We start from the raw sequence: 21,928 nt of genomic DNA on the forward strand, positions 1-21,928 counted from the left end.
GGTGAACGGAGCTTTAGATTCTGCCGCGCCCCTCAAGGTTTCACTGAGAGCCCCAGTATCTATAGTCAAGCCCTCAAAAGACAACCAGATTCCTTGATCTCCCTGATAACTCCACACTATTACAATATGTAGATGACCTCATTGCTGCAAATTCTGCACCATCATGTAAAGAAGCTCCTCTGTTCGTTACGCCACCTTGCCCTCCATAATCACAAAGTCTCTTTGAAAAAGCTTCAGTTTTGTCAAGAGAAGGCGACCTATTTAGGTCATCTCCTCTCGAAGGAGGGAAGGCAGCTCACCGCTGATCGTGTAGCCATTATCAATGCTATGACGGCCCCACGAACACAAAAGCAGGTGCGAGCCTTCATAGGCCTAACCTCATACTGTAGACAGTGGATTTCCAACTTTTCGGGCATGGTCAAACCTCTTCTTGCCCTCACCACTAAAGACAGTTCCTTTCCATGGACTAGAGAGCATGCGCAGGCCTTCCAAGATTTAAAGAGGGCTCTGTGTACTGCTCCAGTCCTCCGTACTCCTGATTATAGCAAACAATGTTTTCTTTTTGTACATGAGACAGACAGCTGTGCATGCGCTGTCTTGACCCAGATGTTCAGAGGTCACCATCGGCCATGTGCCTATTTTTCAGCCACCTTAGATCCTGTTGCAAGGGCTCTCCCAGGATGCCTACGGGCGACCGCCCTCATGGTCCATCAGAGTGCGGGGATCGTCATGAACTCCCACCTGACTGAAAGTCCCCCATTCTGTAGATACACTCAATAACACCAAGACACAGTACCTCACTAGCGCCCGACTGGATATGAACAGTCACTCTTTTCCAGCCACATTAACATCAAGAGATGCACTGTACTAAACTCCACCACATTACTCCCACTGGATATTTAGGATGCCCGCTTAGACCCATAGGACTGCATATTAAGGACAGAGGAGGATGGTAACACCTCAGCCGCCTATGCCCTCACGACATTAGGGCAAGTAGTAGAAACAGCTCAGATTCCGCAGTGCTCTGCTCAAGCAGCAGAATTAGAGGCCCTCACTAGAGCCTGTGAGTTAAGCAAAGGGATGACGGTAAATATTTATACTGACAGCCAATATTCCTTCGGAGTGGCCAACAACTTCGGGAGGTTATGAAAAGAAAGGAATTTCCTGACTTCCCATGGGACCAAGATTCAACATGGCTCCCTAATTCACAGATTGTTAGACTCCCTGACACTCCCCAGAAAGGTGGCCATTATAACATGTAAGACCCATAAGAAAGTGACAATGATATTGGGAAAGGCAATGCCCTGGCTGACCAGACGGCCAGACAAACAGCTCTTAGGAAAAAGGAAGGAATGTATGTAGGAGGCGCCACTAGGTGGGTGGCAGACGAGGGCGTGGTTGAAAACAGTACAGAGTGTGATCAATATTCAGTCCCATACTACTTCTGAGGAACTAAGGGTGTGGAAGGAGCAATTAGCAAAGGAGTGAATTGATGGTTGCTGGGTCCGTACGACTAAGGAAAGACAATGGATGTTACCCGACAGTCATGTGCTACCAGTAGTTACGATGGCCATGGTCCTGCCCACATTAGGGCAAAAGGGATATGTAAACTGTTGGAACCTACATGGTACAACTAAGATATCAGCATATGCTGAAAAGCTGGTTAAAACATGCATGATTTGCCGAATGTATAACCCAGGAAAAGGCACAGTTACTTCTAAACGAGGATTCTCTCCTCCTACCTTCCCTTTTGAAGTCCTCCAAATGGATTACATCCAAATGGACCGATGTAACAATTTGAAATATGTCCTAGTGGTGGTCTGTACCTTCAGCCGATGGGTGGAGGCCTACCCCGTCAAAGACTGCACCGCTATCACTACTGCCAAAATGCTATTAAAAGAGTACCTCCCATGATTCGGTTTGCCCCGCTTGGTCTGGAGTGACAGCGGGACACACTTTACGGCTCAAATTATGGAATATATCTGTACAGCATTGGGTATAAAACAAAAATGTCATGCAGCTAACCACCCCCAGTCAGCAGGTCTAGTGGAGGTGTACAATGGAATCCTAAAAACTAAAATGGCCAAAATAGTAGCCGAGACAGGTGTCACTTAGGTTGATGCTCTGCCCTTGGCCCTATTGTCTACAAGAACAACGGCTATCCCCCGATGAGATTGTGTTCGGGAGGCCTGCCAATGTATGGGGTTTCCCACGGCGTAAGAAACTGTCTGATGTTGAATACCCTGTATTAACCGATTATCTGTACAGTCTAACTAATACCTTTTGTATTCTTTATCGCCAGGTGCATGAGGCTATACCCGACAAAAGCAAGGGCCCAGGACACGTTATTCAACCTGGTGATTGGGTCTTAGTAAGACATTTTCAACAGACTAAGAGCCTCGAGGCCCGCTGGACACAGCCCCGTCAGGTGTTGCTGGCCACCCGCACCACCGTGAAAGTAGAAGGTCGGAAGAATTGGGTGCATTCGTCCCACTGCAGGAGTGTGCCTCTGCCCCTCCCCTATGATCAGTGGGTGAGGGAAGGACAAGGAGACTCAAACAGAAACAGTCCAGACGTTTGTCCCATTCAGCAATGCCAGACTGCATTCTACATCTACAGAAGCAGAGAGTGACAGCATACTGAAAGGAAGGGTGGAACCCTTCCTTAACTCTGCTAAACACCAAGAACAATTGTTTCCTGACCATACGGTCCCAACTTCCGACTGATTTAACTTGCGCCCCCGAGGGAAGGCTTGCCCTAGACTTCGCCATGTGCTTTATAGGCTGTAGGGCTATGATCTTCCCCGGCTGGGAGTAGTGCTGGTGTGTCAGACTAAGGCTCTTGGCACCTGCGCCCAGTGAAGCAACCACCAATCACAGACAGCCACTAGAGGTCCCTGGCTTAGCACAATGGCTGCCGTCCAAAACACCCGAATCCAGAAACAATAGGTCAGTCTCCGTCATAGTAAATGCTTCATGGCCACCGTGGTGACGCTGTTTGTCTCCCTCATCTCGTCTATCCTTGGTTGGCTGTTACTAATCTACCATCCGGTTACCTCACCAACTCCTACCCAGACTCCTGCAGAGCACCAGTATTACACGCTACCAGCCCAAAAATTACTCCGCCGTGCAGAATTCTTCAATAACACCTTCATCCAAATGTTGCATCATCAGCGGATCATGTACACTTCCAACTGTTGGGTTTGTGGACTGATGCCGCATTCCATGATACACCCTGTCCTGTTCTGTTCTTTCCATACCCCTTTTCCATCTCTGGGTCTAGTCTTGTATGGTGGATGTTGATACAGGAGGCCTACACTGTCAATGCTACTGCCAATTCTGCCCTTGGAACATCTCGGGATGACTTCTGGCAGAACAGATCTGGCCATGCCAATGCTACTCTTTGGCCGACCAGCTCATCCACATCGCTACTATCACCAGATGAACTCGGTGAGATGGTAGTATTCAACTCAACCACTCGACTAACATTTTCCAGATTCCGCACAAGAAGGATACTGCCCGATGAACGAGACACTGAATGCCATAAATGTGCAAAGCAGTGTCTGCATCCATGGCCTAGGGACTAAGAAAGTTGGTACCAGTAATTGTGATATCACAAAAGCTTTAAACTGTACATCTCCTCCGAAGCTGGCGGCATCCGCCAACACCTATTTAATCTGTGGCAATGCCACCTACACTTGGCTCCCCCGTAACTGGTCTGGTACCTGCCATTTCGTCTTCCTTCTTCCACCAACGTATTCTACCCATGGGGGTTACTACCTGTTGATGAAGGGCGATCTGCTTCGCTCACGTCAGGGCGTCATATCAGCAGAGGATACAGCAGGCCAGGAAACCAGAGACTTCTTTAAAGGTTTCCTTCCATTCTGGGACCCCATGGCAAACAGTCGGGCTGTAGGAGGACTGACCAGGGTCCTTGAAGCCACCATCACAGTGACAGCTGGTGCCCTCTCCAACATCACTGCAGAGCTACAGGCGGACTGCCTTATAACGATTCAGAACCACATGGTCCTAGACGTCATCCTCGCTGATCAAGGTGGTGTGTGTAAATTGATCGGCTCCAGCTGCTGCATGTACATCCCGGGCAACGTACCTACAGTGTACGATGCCATCCAACGTCTGCATCGCCTTTCATCCCAAATTAATCTGGATGAAGGCAACTGGTCGCTCACAGGCTGGATCTGGGGCCTCCTTTCCCATTGGGGGTGGAGGGTCTTTATCCTCCTTGCCTTGGGAGTAACTGTCCTGGTCTCCTGCTGTTTATGCTTTCAGTGCCTGCCAGTGCTCTGTACAATGTGTGTCCATACCATCAAGCCTCCACCCTCTAACATTCACAACACCAATATGATGATGATGCTCCAACAAGAAACCAATGGCCTTATGAACATTGACATTTCTTAAAGTATTTGCCACTCAATGGCAAAAGGAGGGTCTGAGGAAAAGTGTTCTTCTGATCGGCATCATTTGTTCCGGGACTCCATTGTTTTTTTCATTGCCATTTCGTGGCAAACACTTCCATACGACACACCTGGTCGTTTCTGCTGATACCCGAGGAAATTCTAACTGACCCGACAAAAACCCTCTTGCAGCCTGCATTTCTGCCCAGGAACTGTCGCACACCCAACACTCCTGTTCTTTGCAGTTAGACAGAAAGCCATGAGACACTCACGCCCTGTGTAAATTATTTGTTTTCCATCTCCTGCTCCCTGCCTGGTAAACATCCTTGACACCGTGATCAGGTTATCTGGACAATGGTCTGACTGCTGGGCCTTGATCAGGGTGATTGGACAATGGTTTGAATGACCGAGCTTTGATCAAGCTGATCGAACAATTACCTGAATGACCATGCTTTGATCAAGCTGAGTGAACAATAATTTGAGTACTAAGCCTTGACCAGGTCACCAACTGCAAACATCGTCTGGATCTGGTTATCAACTGCAAACAATCCCCTGAATGAACAATGGACTAACAGCCAAAAGACTGGAATGTAAAAGTAAAAAAAGGCTTGTAAGGTGCGGAGTAAAGCAGCAGCCTCCTCTGTCTGGTTTCTAACGAGCTTGGGACTCCGTTCCATAGCCCGGGCTATTTGAATAAATCTGGGTTCCTCCTGCAGACGAAGGCTCCTGTTTCTCCTTTTACTACATATGAAGGGTATGGAAGACTTGGGCGGTTCCCCCGCCGCCGAGACCCAGTAAGTGGGTTATTCCAGTTCTTCAAGAAGCGGACCCTGGATTACTTCTTCTAGGACAGGAGGCGGCTCGTTCTTGCATTTCAAGGGCAGGTGCGACCAGAGGCGATGAGCCGGTCTGACAATTTGTCTGTGTCAGTCATGAACAGTGGTCGAAGTGGGCGGGATCGGAAGGGCACGGCGTGCCCCTACTTTTATTAAATAGATCCCGTTCCCCTACTTTCTTTTCAAAACTGTCTCCCAAGACGGTAGAAATAACAAAGGCCTTCAGAAAAGGCTCCGCTTGCTTTCGTGGACGTTCGGGACGGGCAGAGACAGAAAAGGACTGTCTTTTCCTCACTGCCCAGAGAAGACACGGACAATGTCTATAGACCTACCTAACTTCAGATAAGAGCTCTTTTTTACGATACAATATGAAGTACCTGTGAGGAACAAATTATTAGAAGCACACAGGGAATGCGCAATATTCTGCCTCATAAATGTGTCTTTATTTAGCAGATTTAGAATTTATTAAAGAACTTCTAAGTGCTGGGAAGTTGCTGCAAGCTGGTACTGAAGGAATTTTTACTATTGTTTGTCTTGTAATCCCAAGAAATGGCAAGGAGAAACCCCCTTGTGAGTATCCCAAAATAACTTATTTTTTTAAAAAGGAAGCTCCATTAACCGAATTAACATTGGATATTGTTCTATAGGGACTTTTGAGAATAGTGAAAGGATGCTAGCCGAAACCACGCCCTCTTCATAACCCTCATTTTTGGGAAAACCTACAGCAGCTGACACTAAATACACAAACATGGATTAGTGAGAAATCTCAGTACGGAAACACCGACTTCTACTTAACCCCCATCCCCTCCTCTAATACCCCCCTTCGCTCCCCAAACCATGTTTCCCGATATCTCCTTTAGGAAACATGATTAGGGCAAGTGCTTCCAGAAGGCAAGGTAGGATGTCATAGACTGATCATTCCTAATTACTCAAAAAGTTCTTTAAATTAGCATTTTTTGGGTTGGAAGCGCTCAAGATGGCAACATGCTATTTTGTTTGAAGCACTGAAAATCCTTCTGCAATCCCTGCTTGCACACAGCAGTCACAAACCCAAACACTTATTCTGTGCCACCAGGTCAAGAAAAAGAAAAATGCTGTCAATCAATCTATGGCTTGTAAAGCGCGACTAATCCCCCCCCCCCCCCCCCCCCGGCGCTAGGGGGGGGGATTGGGGGGGGGGGGGTGAGAGAAGAGATAAGAGCAGCTGCTGGTCCGTCAAAAGCGCTGTGTTATGCAAAAATCAGGAGGTATAATAGAAGCAAGAGTGTGGACCGGATTGTAGGTTTCATAGGATTTATCTAAATTATCTATTCAGTACTGCACACAATGCAATATGTGTGGCTGGAAGTAGATTATAATAACTGTGCAATGACTTTGTGAGATGCAGGTGGATCTAATGACGTCAGTCCATCATAGATTGTGTCATTGTGCGTCCATTTGTGCCTCTAATATTTTTCTAGACCACATGCAATGTCCAAGCTACAGTTGGATGCTTCAGATGCTGGTCCTGTCCTGACCAGGACGCTCAGATTGTTACCACTGGCAGACCATATTGTTGAGGGCATGCCTTCTCTTCTTCATCTAAATGAAATCTGTGCTTTCCTGGGCAATCTGTGTTTTTTAGAGGTAACTTACCGAAAACCGTGACTTGAAGAAACAGTTCACAACCTCTTTCCTTTCATTTAGTTGCTTCCCTGTGAAATGGATCCAAAAAAGACAATCGCGCGCGCCTCCTCCGGCAGCAGGGTGAGGGGAGAGAGGAGGGGGCCTGCGCCCGTTTCCCTTGCGGGAGCGAGCAGAAACCATATGGTGTCAAGGCTCGCTCCCGCAAGGGATTTGCCAAACGCGCACGTGTTGCCATTGAAAGCAATGCAATGCGTGCATGTTTTTGGGGCGAAAAACAATCGATGACTAAAGGTCTGCTATGCAGCGCATGTGCGCTGCGTAGGCAAGACCTAAAAAGGTCTTACTATTGAGAAATAATGGGTGAAATGACAGGTTCCCTGCTATAATAATAATAATAATATAGAGTTTGTAGAGCGCTCAGTAACGCCATCGCGGCGTGTCCCCGCGCTGACGCTGTCCATGGATCAGCAGACAAACTACCAGTATTTATGAAGAGTATAAATGAGTTAAGCAGAGCCCTAAACCGCGTTTCACTGCTCTCCAGTCTCAGTGCAGAGGGAAGTTTGTTCCACTGTTGAGCTGCTAGGAGTGCAAAGGAGCGTCCACCCATTCTGGCCTTCTTAATCCTAGGGACTGTCAGCAGTCCGGCGCCCTCCGAACGGAGGGTCCTAGTTGGTTCGTATCTGCTGACTAGATCCTTTAGGTAAGTCGGTGATCTGTCCCAGACAATGCGGTGACAGAAGAGGAGGCACTTATACCGCACACGCTTCTTCACAGGTAGCCAATGAAGCGCATCCAGCGCCATTTTCGAGTTGGCTCTCCTGGGTCTTCTTAGCACCAGTCTGGCGGCGGCGTTTTGTATGACTTGTAGGCGACCTATGCTGCCCTCGGTAGCCCCAAGGAATAAGATGTTTCCATAGTCTAATCGCGAGGTCACCAGTGCCTGCGTTAGTGTCCTTCTGGCCGATAGAGGGAGGAGGTCTAAAGTTTTGTTTAGAGTCTTTAGTACTCAGAAACATTTGCCCACAAGACGCCTGATGTGGCCATCATATGAGAGAGCAGGATTCATCCAGATCCCTAAATTCTTAGCCTCCTGACATGGTATTGGGGTAGGGCCCAGACATGAAGGCTACCACTCAGCCGACCAGTTTTCACTTTTACCCCCTACCACCAGCACCTCTGTTTTAGAGCCATTTAAATTTAAACAGTGGGCATCCATCCATTCTGCTAGGGCCTGCATACAGGATTTAAAGTTGTGAGGGGTGTTGGAGGTGTTCTGCGATAGGGAGATAAGCAGCTGGGTGTCGTCAGCGTACGACACCAATTCCACCCCATAGGAATGTACAATTTTCGCTAGTGAGGCCATGTATAGGTTAAAAAGAGTGGGGCTCAGAGCTGAGCCCTGAGGCACTCCCTGGTCTAGTGACATCTCCACTGAGCGGCAAGTCCCTTGCTGTACCTGGAAACATCTTTCCGTCAGAAACGATTGCAGCCAGTACAGCGCAGGACCAGCGACCCCGGCTTCTTGCAGACACCGTAGCAAGATGGAATGTGCTACGGTGTCAAAAGCCGCACTTAGGTCGAGCATGATCAAGGCCATAGTATGACCTGCATCTGCCCCTGCTCTTAAGGTCTCAGTAGCTCTTAGGAGGGCCGTCTCCGTGGAGTAGCCCGCCCTGAATCCTGATTGTGAGGGATGGAGTACATTCCATTTTTCCAGGTGCTCTGTGAGCTGAGCGTTAACCACCTTCTCAGCTACCTTCGCCACGTACGGCAATAAGGAAATGGGTCTGAGGTTTTCCAGTACCTCCAGGCTTACAGTTGGTTTTTTTCTTATTGGCAGTACTATGGCCTTCTTCCACTCCATCGGGACCCGTTGAGTGGAGAAGGAGGTTTGTAGGACATGTCTAATGTGAGGTTCCAGGGCTGTTAGGCCCTCTGAGAATACCCAGGCCGGGGCCGGATCATTAGGGGACCCAGACTTCACACTTCGACAGATCTTTATTAGTTTGTCAGCTGCGGGGACCTCGAAATTTCGTAGTGAGGAATCAGGGGCTGTCAGTGAGCTGTCTGCTAAACAGTCTATACCCTTTTCTGGTTGTTTAGAGAAGGAGGCGTAGATCTTCTTGACTTTATTAGAAAAAAAGTCAGCGATTTTATTGCATCCCTCCATGGAGGTCTTAGTAGGGGTATTAGAGCTAGAGACAAGAGATATTTCCTTATAAATCCTAAACAGTTCTCGCGAGGAGCACTCAGCATCCTCAATACGCGTCTGAAAGTATTTGGCTTTTGCTCTACGCACCGCGTACTGATAGCTCCGGTGAGCTGAGCTATAACTGTTTTTTGCTTGTACACTCGGGTTCCTTCTCCAGGTCCTTTCAAGCTTTTTGCAGTTCGATTTTATTTGCTGTAGTTCTGTAGTGAACCATGGGGCGGTGCGTTGTCTGCCCTCTTTAGTTTTACCCTTGCACATGGGAGCTAGCTCATCTAAGGTGGCAGTTACAAGTAGATTAAAATCCTTGTTCGCCTGATCACTATCCGTGGACCGAAGGGATTGTGCTTTCTGGATGGCGTTTATAAAGTTCTCTTTGGAGTATTGTCTCCATTTGAGTTTCATAGTGTTTCCTTTCCCATTATCAATGGTCTTAGCAGTATGGTAGAAGCATTGAAATGGGACCAGGAAGTGGTCAGTCCACGGGAGCTGACAAGGGGTGAGTACTTTTATCATATCCCAGCTCGCAAAAATGGGGTCCAAACAGTGACCTCTTTGATGTGTGGCAGCGTCACTAAGCAGGTTAAGCTGTAGTTCTTGTAGAACCAGACGAACATCTTCTGCCTCCTTCTGTCCTTGATCCTCTAGGTGTAGGTTTAAGTCGCCCAGCATCAAACTTTTGTGTGTTTGATAGCGGTCTGAGCACCCCCTCTAGTAAGCTACTGCGGAAGTTGCCCAGGGACCCAGGGGGTCTATATATTAGGATGCCCGAGATGTTCTCATGTTGAGTCATTTTAATGCTGAATTCGCCTGCTTCGCTGTCATCAATTTTTACTGGCTTTAAGACACACTCGAACGGGTGTTTGACGATAATGGCAATACCGCCTCCCCTACCTTTTTTCCTGTCAAGTCTGTGGAGGGTGTAGCCTGGTGGGATAGTGTCCACTATGTCTGGATCAGAGTGTTCTCCCAGCCAGGTCTCCGTTAAGAACAGTATCTGCAAGTCCTCCTCCAATATGAGATCCCATAGCTGAAGAGTGTGTTTGCTGATGGATCTGCAGTTTAGGAAACCCCCCTTAACCAGAGTCGCTTCAGGGTTAAGGGCAGCTGGCGCTAAGCAGCTTCCTCTAAATGAACAATGAGGGCATGGACCTAGGTCCAGTGGCTCCATTGTATGATGACAGAGGGTAGGTATAGCGGGACAAAGGTCTCTCAATCTACTACTTGTGTAACACTGTCTGTGGCGCGTGGGAGATGTAGGGGTTAGGGCCCCTGGTCCCGGTCGGGCGCGGATGGGCGCAGACGGGCTTGCCTTAGGCGCTCCCGCTGCGCTCGTCCGCTGCGCTTCCTCTGGCAGCACATAATATAGTCTGCCCGGGGGCGTGGCCTGTAAGGTGGGCGTGGCCAGAATTCTCGCCAGAATGGCGTAGGGAATCGTTGCAGCCGGCGTATGCTCAAGAACGCTCTCGGCTGTTTAGGTAGGTTTCAATTTTAAAAAACACAGAGTTATACAACAATTTTAAAATATTTCCGGTTTGTTACAGCTCCCGGCGTGTGCCTGCGGAGTCCTGGTCAGGTCTGCTATCAGCGCTCGGTTTGGCGCTTAAATAGTCTGCCCGGGGGCGTGGCCTGTAAGGTGGGCGTGGCCAGAATGGCGCAGGGAATCGTTGCAGCCGGCGTATGCTCAAGAACGCTCTCGGCTGTTTAGGTAGGTTTCAATTTTAAAAAACACAGAGTTATACAACAATTTTAAAATATTTCCGGTTTGTAACAGCTCCCGGCGTGTGCCTGCGGAGTCCTGGTCAGGTCTGCTATCAGCTACTGATTGCAGTCTTTTTTTCATCTAAAAGATAACAGTAAAGCTTGCCATTGATAAAGTGGTCTGTTTGGACATGGACCCATGCTTCAATACTTGCATCTCACTACTTAAATCTATGTATTTCTTTCCAGATATGCCATTAAGGGAAGATGCCATAAGCAGTTATGTTTTTTTCCCCTAAGTGTGTGTGATGTAAAAATATGTTAACCAGTCCACAGTTTAATTGTACGCACAGACATGAAGGAACATACCGGAGGTGCGACTGAATTTCTATCTCACGCCGAAGCTGATGCTCCACACCCTCCTTTTCCAGTTGAGACTTGAAGAGCACTTTTAGAGCCAGGATGTAATGGTTCTCTCGAAGACGTGCCAGGTAAACATTCCCAAACTTCCCCTTTCCAAGAGGGCGACCAATGTCAAAGTCTTCTATTTTGAATTTTTTGCTGATTTAAAGAAATACATATTTAAGTTTCATTAGCATAATGAGGATTCTAACAAATGAACGAAATGGCAACAGTAATAGAATGCATTGAAGGAAGATGCCATTAGTTTACCATGAGAATAACAGGCGACTCAGGCATTGCGCAAACATGATTTTTTTATATCGATACACAGCAGGATTACGCTTTTCGAAGAGAATATACAGGACTGCACAGCTTTTTTTTCTTACGCAACTGCACGTCAATAATTTAGAAATTGTATACGTACATCAGAGTTAAAGTTAACACGCACATAAATGTGCCTTTACATTGCATGCCCCTTAATGGGAAATGCATTTTGAACCGGATTAAGTTCCTCAAGTTTCTCAGCAACTCTACTGTAGTCCTCTCTGCCCCATAAGAAATAAGACTTTAGCATTTAAAATTACATTAAAATCTGCAAGCATGTCCCCTCTCTTTTGTAAAAGTGTACCTTGGTAAAGTCTCTGCCTCTAGAGTGTTGCAACTGGGATCAACTGGAACTCTTCCTGGAACTGCTAACAGGAAAGGAAAACAAATATATCTTAAAAAACTAAGCCCTTGAGCAGTCTTCAAAAATAATTAAACAAATCCATTGTGTGAGATTTTTAGGGACATACAAGCTCAATGACTACACCAGGACATGGACCTTGTTGGTAATTGCACAGGAGCATGGAGAATAACAGAACCATTCTTAAAGCCTCATTTGTTTCCCCAAATCTGGACTTAAAGAATATAAATGAAGTGTATATCGGATTTCAGTTTAATTTTGGGAATATGCGCTCTCAGTCCAGGGCATTGCTTCAGCAATAGCCACCTGTTCCTTTCAAACCAACTGTGCAGTTACTCTTCCAATGTGTTTTGAATTCCGCTGAAAGAAGTATAGTCTTACCCCAACTAATAAGTCTCCATTTTTACGAAACTGATGTGCATCACAGTGCCCCATTAGCTGGCCAAGGTCCTTTAACCTTTCTCTGGCAAACTTAATTTTGGCCTTCTCTCTATTACTAAGCCTCCTTTTGCTCCTTGCTTTACACTTTCTCCCTTCTAAATTGTGAAACATGTATTCAGTGGCAGTACACGAGATGCCTTCATTGAAATTGTGACATGGGTTTGAAAAAGGTTGACAACTTATTTTGCTGTGCCTTTTTGGCTATAATGATGCAACAAACCTATTTGTGTTTTACAGAGCAGGGTGAATACACCTGCATTAGAAATGGAAAAAAAAAAAAAAAAAAAAAAAAAAAATCGCATGGTACAAAGGTGAAAACTGATGGATCCGCCTCAGAGCGTTTAGATATTTTTTTTATTTGAATCGTGAAGCAGTTCAGTTATACACAAATTGCGAAATAATGACATTTACTTCTAAAGATGGGGAAAAAAATCTGGTGGGGTGTTAGAGGCCTTTATTGCCAAAAAGTTCAATATCTCCTTTTAGGGATAGACCAGATTTTGCTTTACCTGCAGGTGCATTTCATGGCTAAACAGTACCAGGAAGTGATCAGACTGATCGACTGGTCTTTGAAAAAAGTGAGAAATTCTCATTCGGAGAGGCCCAAACCAGGTTGTAGAGCCCGAGATTCGTGTTGGTCTTTATCTGTTTTATAAGCTTTTGTCAAGAATGCAAGATACACAACTTGACTACTGAGTATAGCTCCCTCTAACGTGGGTGCACCATACATCACCAAGAAACCTAACCTCAACCACATAACATGATGAGCAGCGCATAAAACTGCCCCTTTCTATGGGAAGTGCGAGGAGCAGTGGCGGCCCTTTGCAAGGCAATGCAGAAGAGAAGCTATTCTGCCATGGGCATATTGGACATGCAGCAGGTTACAGATCTCAATGCTTCTACACCCAATGCTTGCTCTGTTAATGTAAGCGGCCTGCTATGGTTGTGCGGTGCGGCATTATGGCAGTACTGTCGACTGGAACTGGGGAACCAGGCGCGAGTTCAGGCATGCATCAACGGTCATTTTTTTGTAATGCCCCTAGAAAAGCTTCTGAAATGCCTTCATAAGATCGACTGGTTTGCATTTTTTTGTAAGCTGCAGCTCCCCGGAGCCCAAGATTACTGTGAGCCAAGACTAGGTGGTAAGAAGACAGTGCAGTCAGTTTCCTTGAAATTAAAAAGATTTTACCTGCCTGTGATTGCATCAATTGTCACCTGTTTGGTTTAGAAATGTGCGATTTACTTACTTGCCTGTGATTTTCATTTTACCTGTTGAATTGGGGGATTTGCGATCCAAAATATGTTTTTCACATTGCCCATGGCTACCCGTTTTTCCCTCCTAATTTCTCCGTTGCTCAAACCGGTGTGTTAAGCATTCGACCCCAGATCCGATTTTATGTTGGCAAGTGAGTGAAACCAGAATCTTCCCACACCTTCCCCCTTAATTATATTATGAATCAGAGAGTGCTTCGAGATAGCAGTAATCTGCTGTTAACTGTGTTTTAGGGATTAAACGTTCGTTTTTTGACCGGTAGAGTGAGTAATGTTTTGTACAACTAGTATTGTTAGAGGGCAAAGTTTGTGAGGCCCTTACTTGCAGGATTCCAAAGTGTGGATTGAGCCAGTCTGTCTCCTAGCAGATTCTGAATGGAGGACCAGCTTTCAACTCCGTGGCCAGCAAACATTGCCTTAGGTTGCAGGGCCCTTATACAGATATTAGATGCTACGTGTGCACCGATTGGAGGTTGCATCTGGCGTTTCTATTGGATTAGTGGTCTCATTGGTTGGGTATTGGAGGGTACTAATTGGTTCCTGGGTCATTTATTCTATTGATGTAGGGTACAGTTTCCAAACTGTGTGGCGCGACACATTACTGTGTCGCGCCCCAGCCGTAGGTGTGTCGCGCGGTGAGATGACTTCTGCCGGGAATCGGCAGAGTCGAGCTGCAGGGGCTCTTAGAAGTGGTGAAAAACAACAAAGCCCTATTAACATGCGCATGGTCTTTAACACCTTGGCTGCTAGGGGTTTCCCCCCCCAGTGCTGGAATCACAGAGTTGCCTCTATTCATGACGAGCTCAGCTCATCATAAGCACAGCTCAACCGTGCCTCATGGCGAGCTGAGCTCGTCATGAGCAGCTAAGGGGTTAAAGACGTGTGAAGTGCTCGGGTGCACACGACGGGGGGGGGGGGGGGGCTGCATAAGTAATGGTACACATTCAATTGTGCAGCAAAAATGTCTTTGCGTGAGCACAAGTGCATTTTATTATTTTTGTTCCTCCTTTGGGAAAATAGGTCTCCTCTCATTGTCACACCTAAATTGGTTAACTCCTGCCCCTGCCAGAAATAAATCTGATTTCCTGATTACTTTATATTTTCTACATTTTCATGGGCATGTCCACCCTGGAACTCCCACGCCCTGCCCCTGGAGAGGATTTACTCATACGCACTGGTACAGCAAACAGGGGCAATATTTTGCCCGAATAAGTGAATCCGTGCATGCAAATTCGCCGCTTGTGAAACCCAAAAGCGAGTTTGCAGTCATAAATTGAGCCATTTGCAAGTGAAAATTGAAATGACAAATGCCAGCCATTTGGCTCTGTGAGTCAGACCTGACATTTTAAAATCGATATGCAGATAAAGCACCTTCTGCTCAGCCAGTGGCGTCATGAGCCCGCCCTGCCCCCTATTATCTTTATCAGCCACAGACAAGGATTGCCCTTGTGCCACTAAAATGTCACAGAGTTGTTTATGGGCAGTTTCCATCACCAGGTTTTCTGATAGCTGCTCATACATGATGTAACATATAGGGATGCGAGTCAAGGAATGGATATTGGAAGGAGCGGTGGAAGAAAGGAAGGAACGAAAGATGGGAGGAGAAGAAACCGAAAGTAACAACATGTGGAAGGAAGGGAGGGAGGAAACAGAAAGGAAGGAAGGTGGAAGGAAGTGAGGAAACAAGCAACGAAAGGAGGAAGGAATGGGAGGAAACAGAAAGGAAGGCAAGGTGGAACGAAGGGAGGGAGGAAAGAGAAAGGAAGGAGGCGTAGTTACATAATTTAAGTGACACTGCTATCAGGGGATTTACTTACCTTGTGGCAGGATACAGCAAGGACAGGCTTCTGGGAGCCCCACCGTGCCTGCAGTCTACCGGCACATGCTGCACGCACAAATGGTGGGGTCGGGATGAATGGCTGTGCGCACATCCCTGTGTCTTTCCCTATATGTGTTTTCATACTGTTGTGTGTGAGTCAATGAGTTGGTACCTTCGGATTTGCTTCCAATTGCCTCTTGGCATGGTGTTGTAGTATTTAACATGCACGTCCCTACGCTACCTGTTTTTTGTGTTAGTATGTTGTGTTGTTAGCATGTCGTGTGTTTGTGTTAGCAAGGCGGCACACTTTTTCGTTTTTGCTCATCAATGTTTGCTTGATCCAGACACCTTTGACTGTTTTTGAGCATGTTTGTGACTATGTTTTTGAGCATGTTTGTGACTATATTTTTTATGTCAGGTACTATATTTCTTGCACTTGCCCGGATGCATTGGCCTCTGTATGTAGGTCTGTGATTGTATGTTTTTTGTTTGCGCATCTGCCCATGTGCGTGCACTGATGTGTATTTTTACTCTGTGCGTGTACCTCTGTTCTGTGTAGGGGTATTTGGTTGTGTTTCTTTTTGTGTTCTTGTTTCTTATCGGAGTTTGTCTGCGTGTGTGTGCACCGGTTTGTACTGTGTGCTCCTGGGTCAATGTCTGTTTACATTCATGTTTAGGCTTTCCAGCCTGCATTTATTTGCCTTCCTGTTTTTTTTGTTTCTGAACCTTTTTCTTTGTGTAGGAGTTGTTGAGTGCGTTTGTCTGCCTGCGATGGTTTCTGCATTTGCTTTGCGTATTTTTTTCACAGCTGTGTGCAAGTTTAAAGCCAGTTGTATTTGAAACATCTAGCAGGGCAGATATGTTTAAGTTACTTGAGGGTGTACTGTCAAAAGTGCAGGTGCTTCCGTTTTTGTTTTGGAGTGCTCCCGGAGAGTTTGTCTAGTTTCAGCATGGTGTGTTTGCTAGTCAATTGCCCTTTGTGTCTAGGAGAGTGCAAGCTTTTGTGTATGCGAGTGTCTGAGAATTTGCGTTCATCATGCTGGCGCTTCTTTGAGTCCTCTCTCTGTGTGTGAGTGTGTGTATATGTGTGGGAGAGCGTGTGCTCAAGTTTGGAAATGTCACATATTTCTATGCATGTGATTTTTGAACATGTCGGTCATCCTTTGTTTATTTATGCATGTTTGTGGCAGAGTATGAGGGGGAGGTATGGGAGACATTTACATACTCCAGCACTATAAGCAGAGTATGAGGGGGGAGGTATGAGAGACACGTTTACATAACTCAGATACCCGCTTCTGTGGTACGGTGTGCATTAAAATAATTCATATGCGCTACAGGTGAAACATGTTTTCTAAGATTGACTTTTTCATCTTTAATGTTTATTTTATTATAGCGATACTAAGGGCGCAGGTGGCAATCGGCCACCAGTTTCGCAATAGATCAACAGCACGGACGTTATTATGCATGCACAATGGTTGTGGGCATGTGTCAATGTGTGCATGATTATATTCTTGTTTCAGGCACAAACTTAACCTTGCTTACACCCAGTTTTGCGAGTCACTCTCTTTGTTAGAAGAGATTCACAATTGCTTTATTAGCCATCCTGCTTTCTCAAATTTGCTTGAAAATGCACCATTTGCCCACTATTTTTTCAAAATTCTCAGGGGGAGGAATCCCCCCCCAAACCTTCCTAAGGTGGTATGGGCTCGCACGCTTTAGCGTGTCACACGATGAAGATGGTCTAAAAGGTGTGTCACTCACATGAAAAGTTTGGAAAGCTATGATGTAGGGCTTGGGGCTAGTGATCTGATTGGTGGATAGGTTTAGGCTTGGTTCCTGGGGCTGGGCTTTGGATTCGAGACTAGGGCTGGGGCTAGCGCTAGGTTTTTTATTGGACGTAGGGCTTCCTGTATGATTGGCTGCTGGGACTGGGGTTGGGCTTTCTATTGGACTTAGGGCTTAGGGTTTTGGACCAGATTGGGTGCTTGGTCTAGGGCTGTGATTGGTTGTAAGAGCTTGGTCTCCTATTGGGCTTAGGGATAGTGTTGTGATTGGTTAGGGTCCTCACTGGCTGAAGGTGTCCCCACTGGTGAAGGGGCGAACTAATTACTAGGGCTATTTAAGGCCAGGGGTTAGGGCGTCTCAGCCCGGGCGTCAGGGCTAAGGGCGGAGAGGACAAGTGCATGTTCAAGATTGGTCAGGACTAGGGCTAGAAATGCTGCCCAAATGTACATACACCAGAACCCACCCTATCCCATCCAACCCAAAACCAGATTGACACAGACTAAATGTACTCCACTCATTAACTATAAACTAACCCTATGCACAGTTCAATGTCTCAGCACCCACTACTAAACACCTGTACACCCTTCTATCCCAAACTACCACACATTTCCACCATTACCTACAAACAGTATACAACTCATCCTATACCACTAACCAATCTAGTCACCACTAGCACAACCCAAATCCACACCATAATTAACTATATCCTGTCCAAACACACACGCCCCACTCTTACTCCTAACAGACTCCTTTTTGTCACTAACAAATCTATACTCAACCTTCCATCATTCTTCCAACCAACGCCCTCCTCTTCTTTCTACCACAATAACACAACCTAACACTTCCACTTCACTAGATCACACATTACCTAATGAGGCAAACACGTCTAAGACAAACTCTAACTCTACTTCATCCCTTCTTACATACAACATAAACTCTACTCACAAACACATCACCACCCCCTTTACCTTACTACTTCCACTCACAAACAATACTATACAAACAAATCCTTCTCATTAAAACAAATATGTCAGCACATCTTTTCACCACTCCTCAAAAACAAATCACGCACACCAGCACAACAAAATCTCTCAAGCGCAACACTTCATAATACTTACCATCACAAAATACAAACATACACCCACCATTCAAACTACAGAAATGAACAAACTCCAGTGTCAAGCTTTCTCTCTTACACCACACCTAACATTTATACAGCAACGCTAACCGCCACTCATCCATTGGACAATTTAGAACCTTACTACATGACCCACAGGCTGAACCACCACCCCTAACTCGTACACCTTCAGCCCTAAACACACGGAAACAATATAAGCAACGTGCTACACCTCACAATTGCGCTTCTCCATGTGTACTGCACAAGGAGACACCACAAAACCACAGTGCACCAACTCACTCTCAAACACCATCACCACCACCTACAGACGAAGACCCATCAAAATGCCTTCTTAGCCTGCTGGACAAGGAACACAGAACAGCTATATTATTTCTATCCTCCTACAGTTAATAGCAGCACTAAGGACACCTGATACAAGCCAACAAAATACTGCTCACTTCTACAACACAAAGCCACTCGGTCACCAAAGCCCATTCTTAAAACGGTCTAATAAATGCTGATCGCTCTCTAAAAACAAATATCACACCTACGACCTCACTGACGCAAACCAGACATGCGATTCATTACTGAATCAAGGTTGGGAGATATGGCTCCAGTCCTACATGAAACCATTCCTCTAGGCTACTAAACGATCACCCAAAATCTTATAGGCAAAAAAGGAGGTGGCCTAGTTGTTGTGTTCAAGCAAATATTACTTAGTACTAAAGTGGACGTCTCCATAAAAATTTGTGAGGCTCATCACAGCAGATGCAATCCTACAGTGAATTCCTCCTGTAACTTCCTACTACTTTACAGACCTTCACCTAGCAATGCAACATTCCCAGACACGCTTATAGACATGGTTTCAAACCTGATAAACACTACACTCCAACCTGTGTATTCTGGGTGACCTCAACATTTGGTTTGACAAAACCAATATGCACCATACAAAAACAACAACTGGCCTAGACACACTGAACCTGCATCATCAGATCATCCACAAACCCACTCACAACACAGGTCACATCCCAAATGTCATTTTTTGCTAATACCGAACTAGTTACCTTTCTAACTATTACTCCGGTCACATGGTCAGACCAATATTTGCTCGCTGTCCAACATAAAACACTAAGCGACAAACCTAAAACCACCCTACATGCATCCATCTATTGACCGTGGAACAAACTCAATTTGGAACACTTAGAAACACAACATCCAGTATTGATCTAGAAACAATAAATTCTGTTAAACTATGAGTGGCTACAGGAAGCTTTTGATATCCCGATACCACTAAAAACCACAGAACAAAAGAATACAAGCGCCTTGGAGAAATTGATAAAAAGACAAAACAACAAATAGAAAGCTGCAATGTGCCTGGCTCAAAACAAAATACCAATCAAGACAAACTTCACCTACAGAAAATAAACAGATTATACATGTTACCTATCAAAACAAGCATTGTAAATGCAATAGGTCTCGCACCATTAGAGTTAGTGCTTTTAGAATTGTTTATGGGTTTTTTTGTAAATGTTTAGCATTTTTGTTTCCTGTAGCCAATGCGAAAGTATTACAAATAAAAAAAGCCATAAACATTTCTAAAAGCTCTAACTGAAATGGTCTGAGAACTATTGCACTGTGTGAGGGTGAGTGAGGGTGAGTGAGGGTGAGGTGTTGAGGGTGAGTGAGGTGTTGAGGGTGAGTGAGGTGTTGAGGGTGAGTGAGGTGTTGAGGGTGAGTGAGGTGTTGAGGGTGAGTGAGGTGTTGAGGGTGAGTGAGGTGTTGAGGGTGAGTGAGGTGTTGAGGGTGAGTGAGGTGTTGAGGGTGAGTGAGGTGTTGAGGGTGAGTGAGGTGTTGAGGGTGAGTGAGGTGTTGAGGGTGAGTGAGGTGTTGAGGGTGAGTGAGGTGTTGAGGGTGAGGTGTTGAGGGTGAGTGAGGTGTTGAGGGTGAGGTGTTGAGGGTGAGGTGTTGAGGGTGAGGTGTTGAGGGTGAGGTGTTGAGGGTGAGTGAGGTGTTGAGGGTGAGGTGTTGAGGGTGAGTGAGGTGTTGAGGGTGAGGTGTTGAGGGTGAGTGAGGTGTTGAGGGTGAGGTGTTGAGGGTGAGTGAGGTGTTGAGGGTGAGGTGTTGAGGGTGAGGTGTTGAGGGTGAGGTGTTGAGGGTGAGGTGTTGAGGGTGAGGTGTTGAGGGTGAGGTGTTGAGGGTGAGGTGTTGAGGGTGAGGTGTTGAGGGTGAGGTGTTGAGGGTGAGGTGTTGAGGGTGAGGTGTTGAGGGTGAGGTGTTGAGGGTGAGGTGTTGAGGGTGAGGTGTTGAGGGTGAGGTGTTGAGGGTGAGGTGTTGAGGGTGAGGTGTTGAGGGTGAGGTGTTGAGGGTGAGGTGTTGAGGGTGAGGTGTTGAGGGTGAGGTGTTGAGGGTGAGGTGTTGAGGGTGAGGTGTTGAGGGTGAGGTGTTGAGGGTGAGGTGTTGAGGGTGAGGTGTTGAGGGTGAGGTGTTGAGGGTGAGGTGTTGAGGGTGAGGTGTTGAGGGTGAGGTGTTGAGGGTGAGGTGTTGAGGGTGAGGTGTTGAGGGTGAGGTGTTGAGGGTGAGGTGTTGAGGGTGAGGTGTTGAGGGTGAGGTGTTGAGGGTGAGGTGTTGAGGGTGAGGTGTTGAGGGTGAGGTGTTGAGGGTGAGGTGTTGAGGGTGAGGTGTTGAGGGTGAGGTGTTGAGGGTGAGGTGTTGAGGGTGAGGTGTTGAGGGTGAGGTGTTGAGGGTGAGGTGTTGAGGGTGAGGTGTTGAGGGTGAGGTGTTGAGGGTGAGGTGTTGAGGGTGAGGTGTTGAGGGTGAGGTGTTGAGGGTGAGGTGTTGAGGGTGAGGTGTTGAGGGTGAGGTGTTGAGGGTGAGGTGTTGAGGGTGAGGTGTTGAGGGTGAGGTGTTGAGGGTGAGGTGTTGAGGGTGAGGTGTTGAGGGTGAGGTGTTGAGGGTGAGGTGTTGAGGGTGAGGTGTTGAGGGTGAGGTGTTGAGGGTGAGGTGTTGAGGGTGAGGTGTTGAGGGTGAGGTGTTGAGGGTGAGGTGTTGAGGGTGAGGGTGTTGAGGGTGAGGTGTTGAGGGTGAGGTGTTGAGGGTGAGGTGTTGAGGGTGAGGTGTTTGAGGGTGAGGTGTTGAGGGTGAGGTGTTGAGGGTGAGGTGTTGAGGGTGAGGTGTTGAGGGTGAGGTGTTGAGGGTGAGGTGTTGAGGGTGAGGTGTTGAGGGTGAGGTGTTGAGGGTGAGGTGTTGAGGGTGAGGTGTTGAGGGTGAGGTGTTGAGGGTGAGGTGTTGAGGGTGAGGTGTTGAGGGTGAGGTGTTGAGGGTGAGGTGTTGAGGGTGAGGTGTTGAGGGTGAGGTGTTGAGGGTGAGGTGTTGAGGGTGAGGTGTTGAGGGTGAGGTGTTGAGGGTGAGGTGTTGAGGGTGAGGTGTTGAGGGTGAGGTGTTGAGGGTGAGGTGTTGAGGGTGAGGTGTTGAGGGTGAGGTGTTGAGGGTGAGGTGTTGAGGGTGAGGTGTGAGGGTGAGGTGTTGAGGGTGAGGTGTTGAGGGTGAGGTGTTGAGGGTGAGGTGTTGAGGGTGAGGTGTTGAGGGTGAGGTGTTGAGGGTGAGGTGTTGAGGGTGAGG

The 21,928-nt window shown here is 46.8% G+C and overlaps 1 protein-coding gene across 1 annotated transcript in view; it reads right to left on the reverse strand.

Annotated features, from left to right (window-relative positions):
- The window catches only part of LOC147685073 (aurora kinase B-A-like), a 122,766-nt gene that overhangs the window by 85,806 nt on the left and 15,032 nt on the right, over positions 1-21,928 (reverse strand). Inside the window, 2 exon segments of the mRNA XM_086940954.1 lie at positions 11,159-11,350; positions 11,820-11,883. Coding sequence (XP_086797080.1) covers positions 11,159-11,350; positions 11,820-11,883 — 256 coding nt within the window.

The sequence above is a fragment of the Lissotriton vulgaris genome, chromosome 10 (assembly GCF_964263255.1).
Source record: "Lissotriton vulgaris chromosome 10, aLisVul1.2, whole genome shotgun sequence".
NCBI classification, from domain to species: Eukaryota; Metazoa; Chordata; class Amphibia; order Caudata; family Salamandridae; genus Lissotriton; species Lissotriton vulgaris.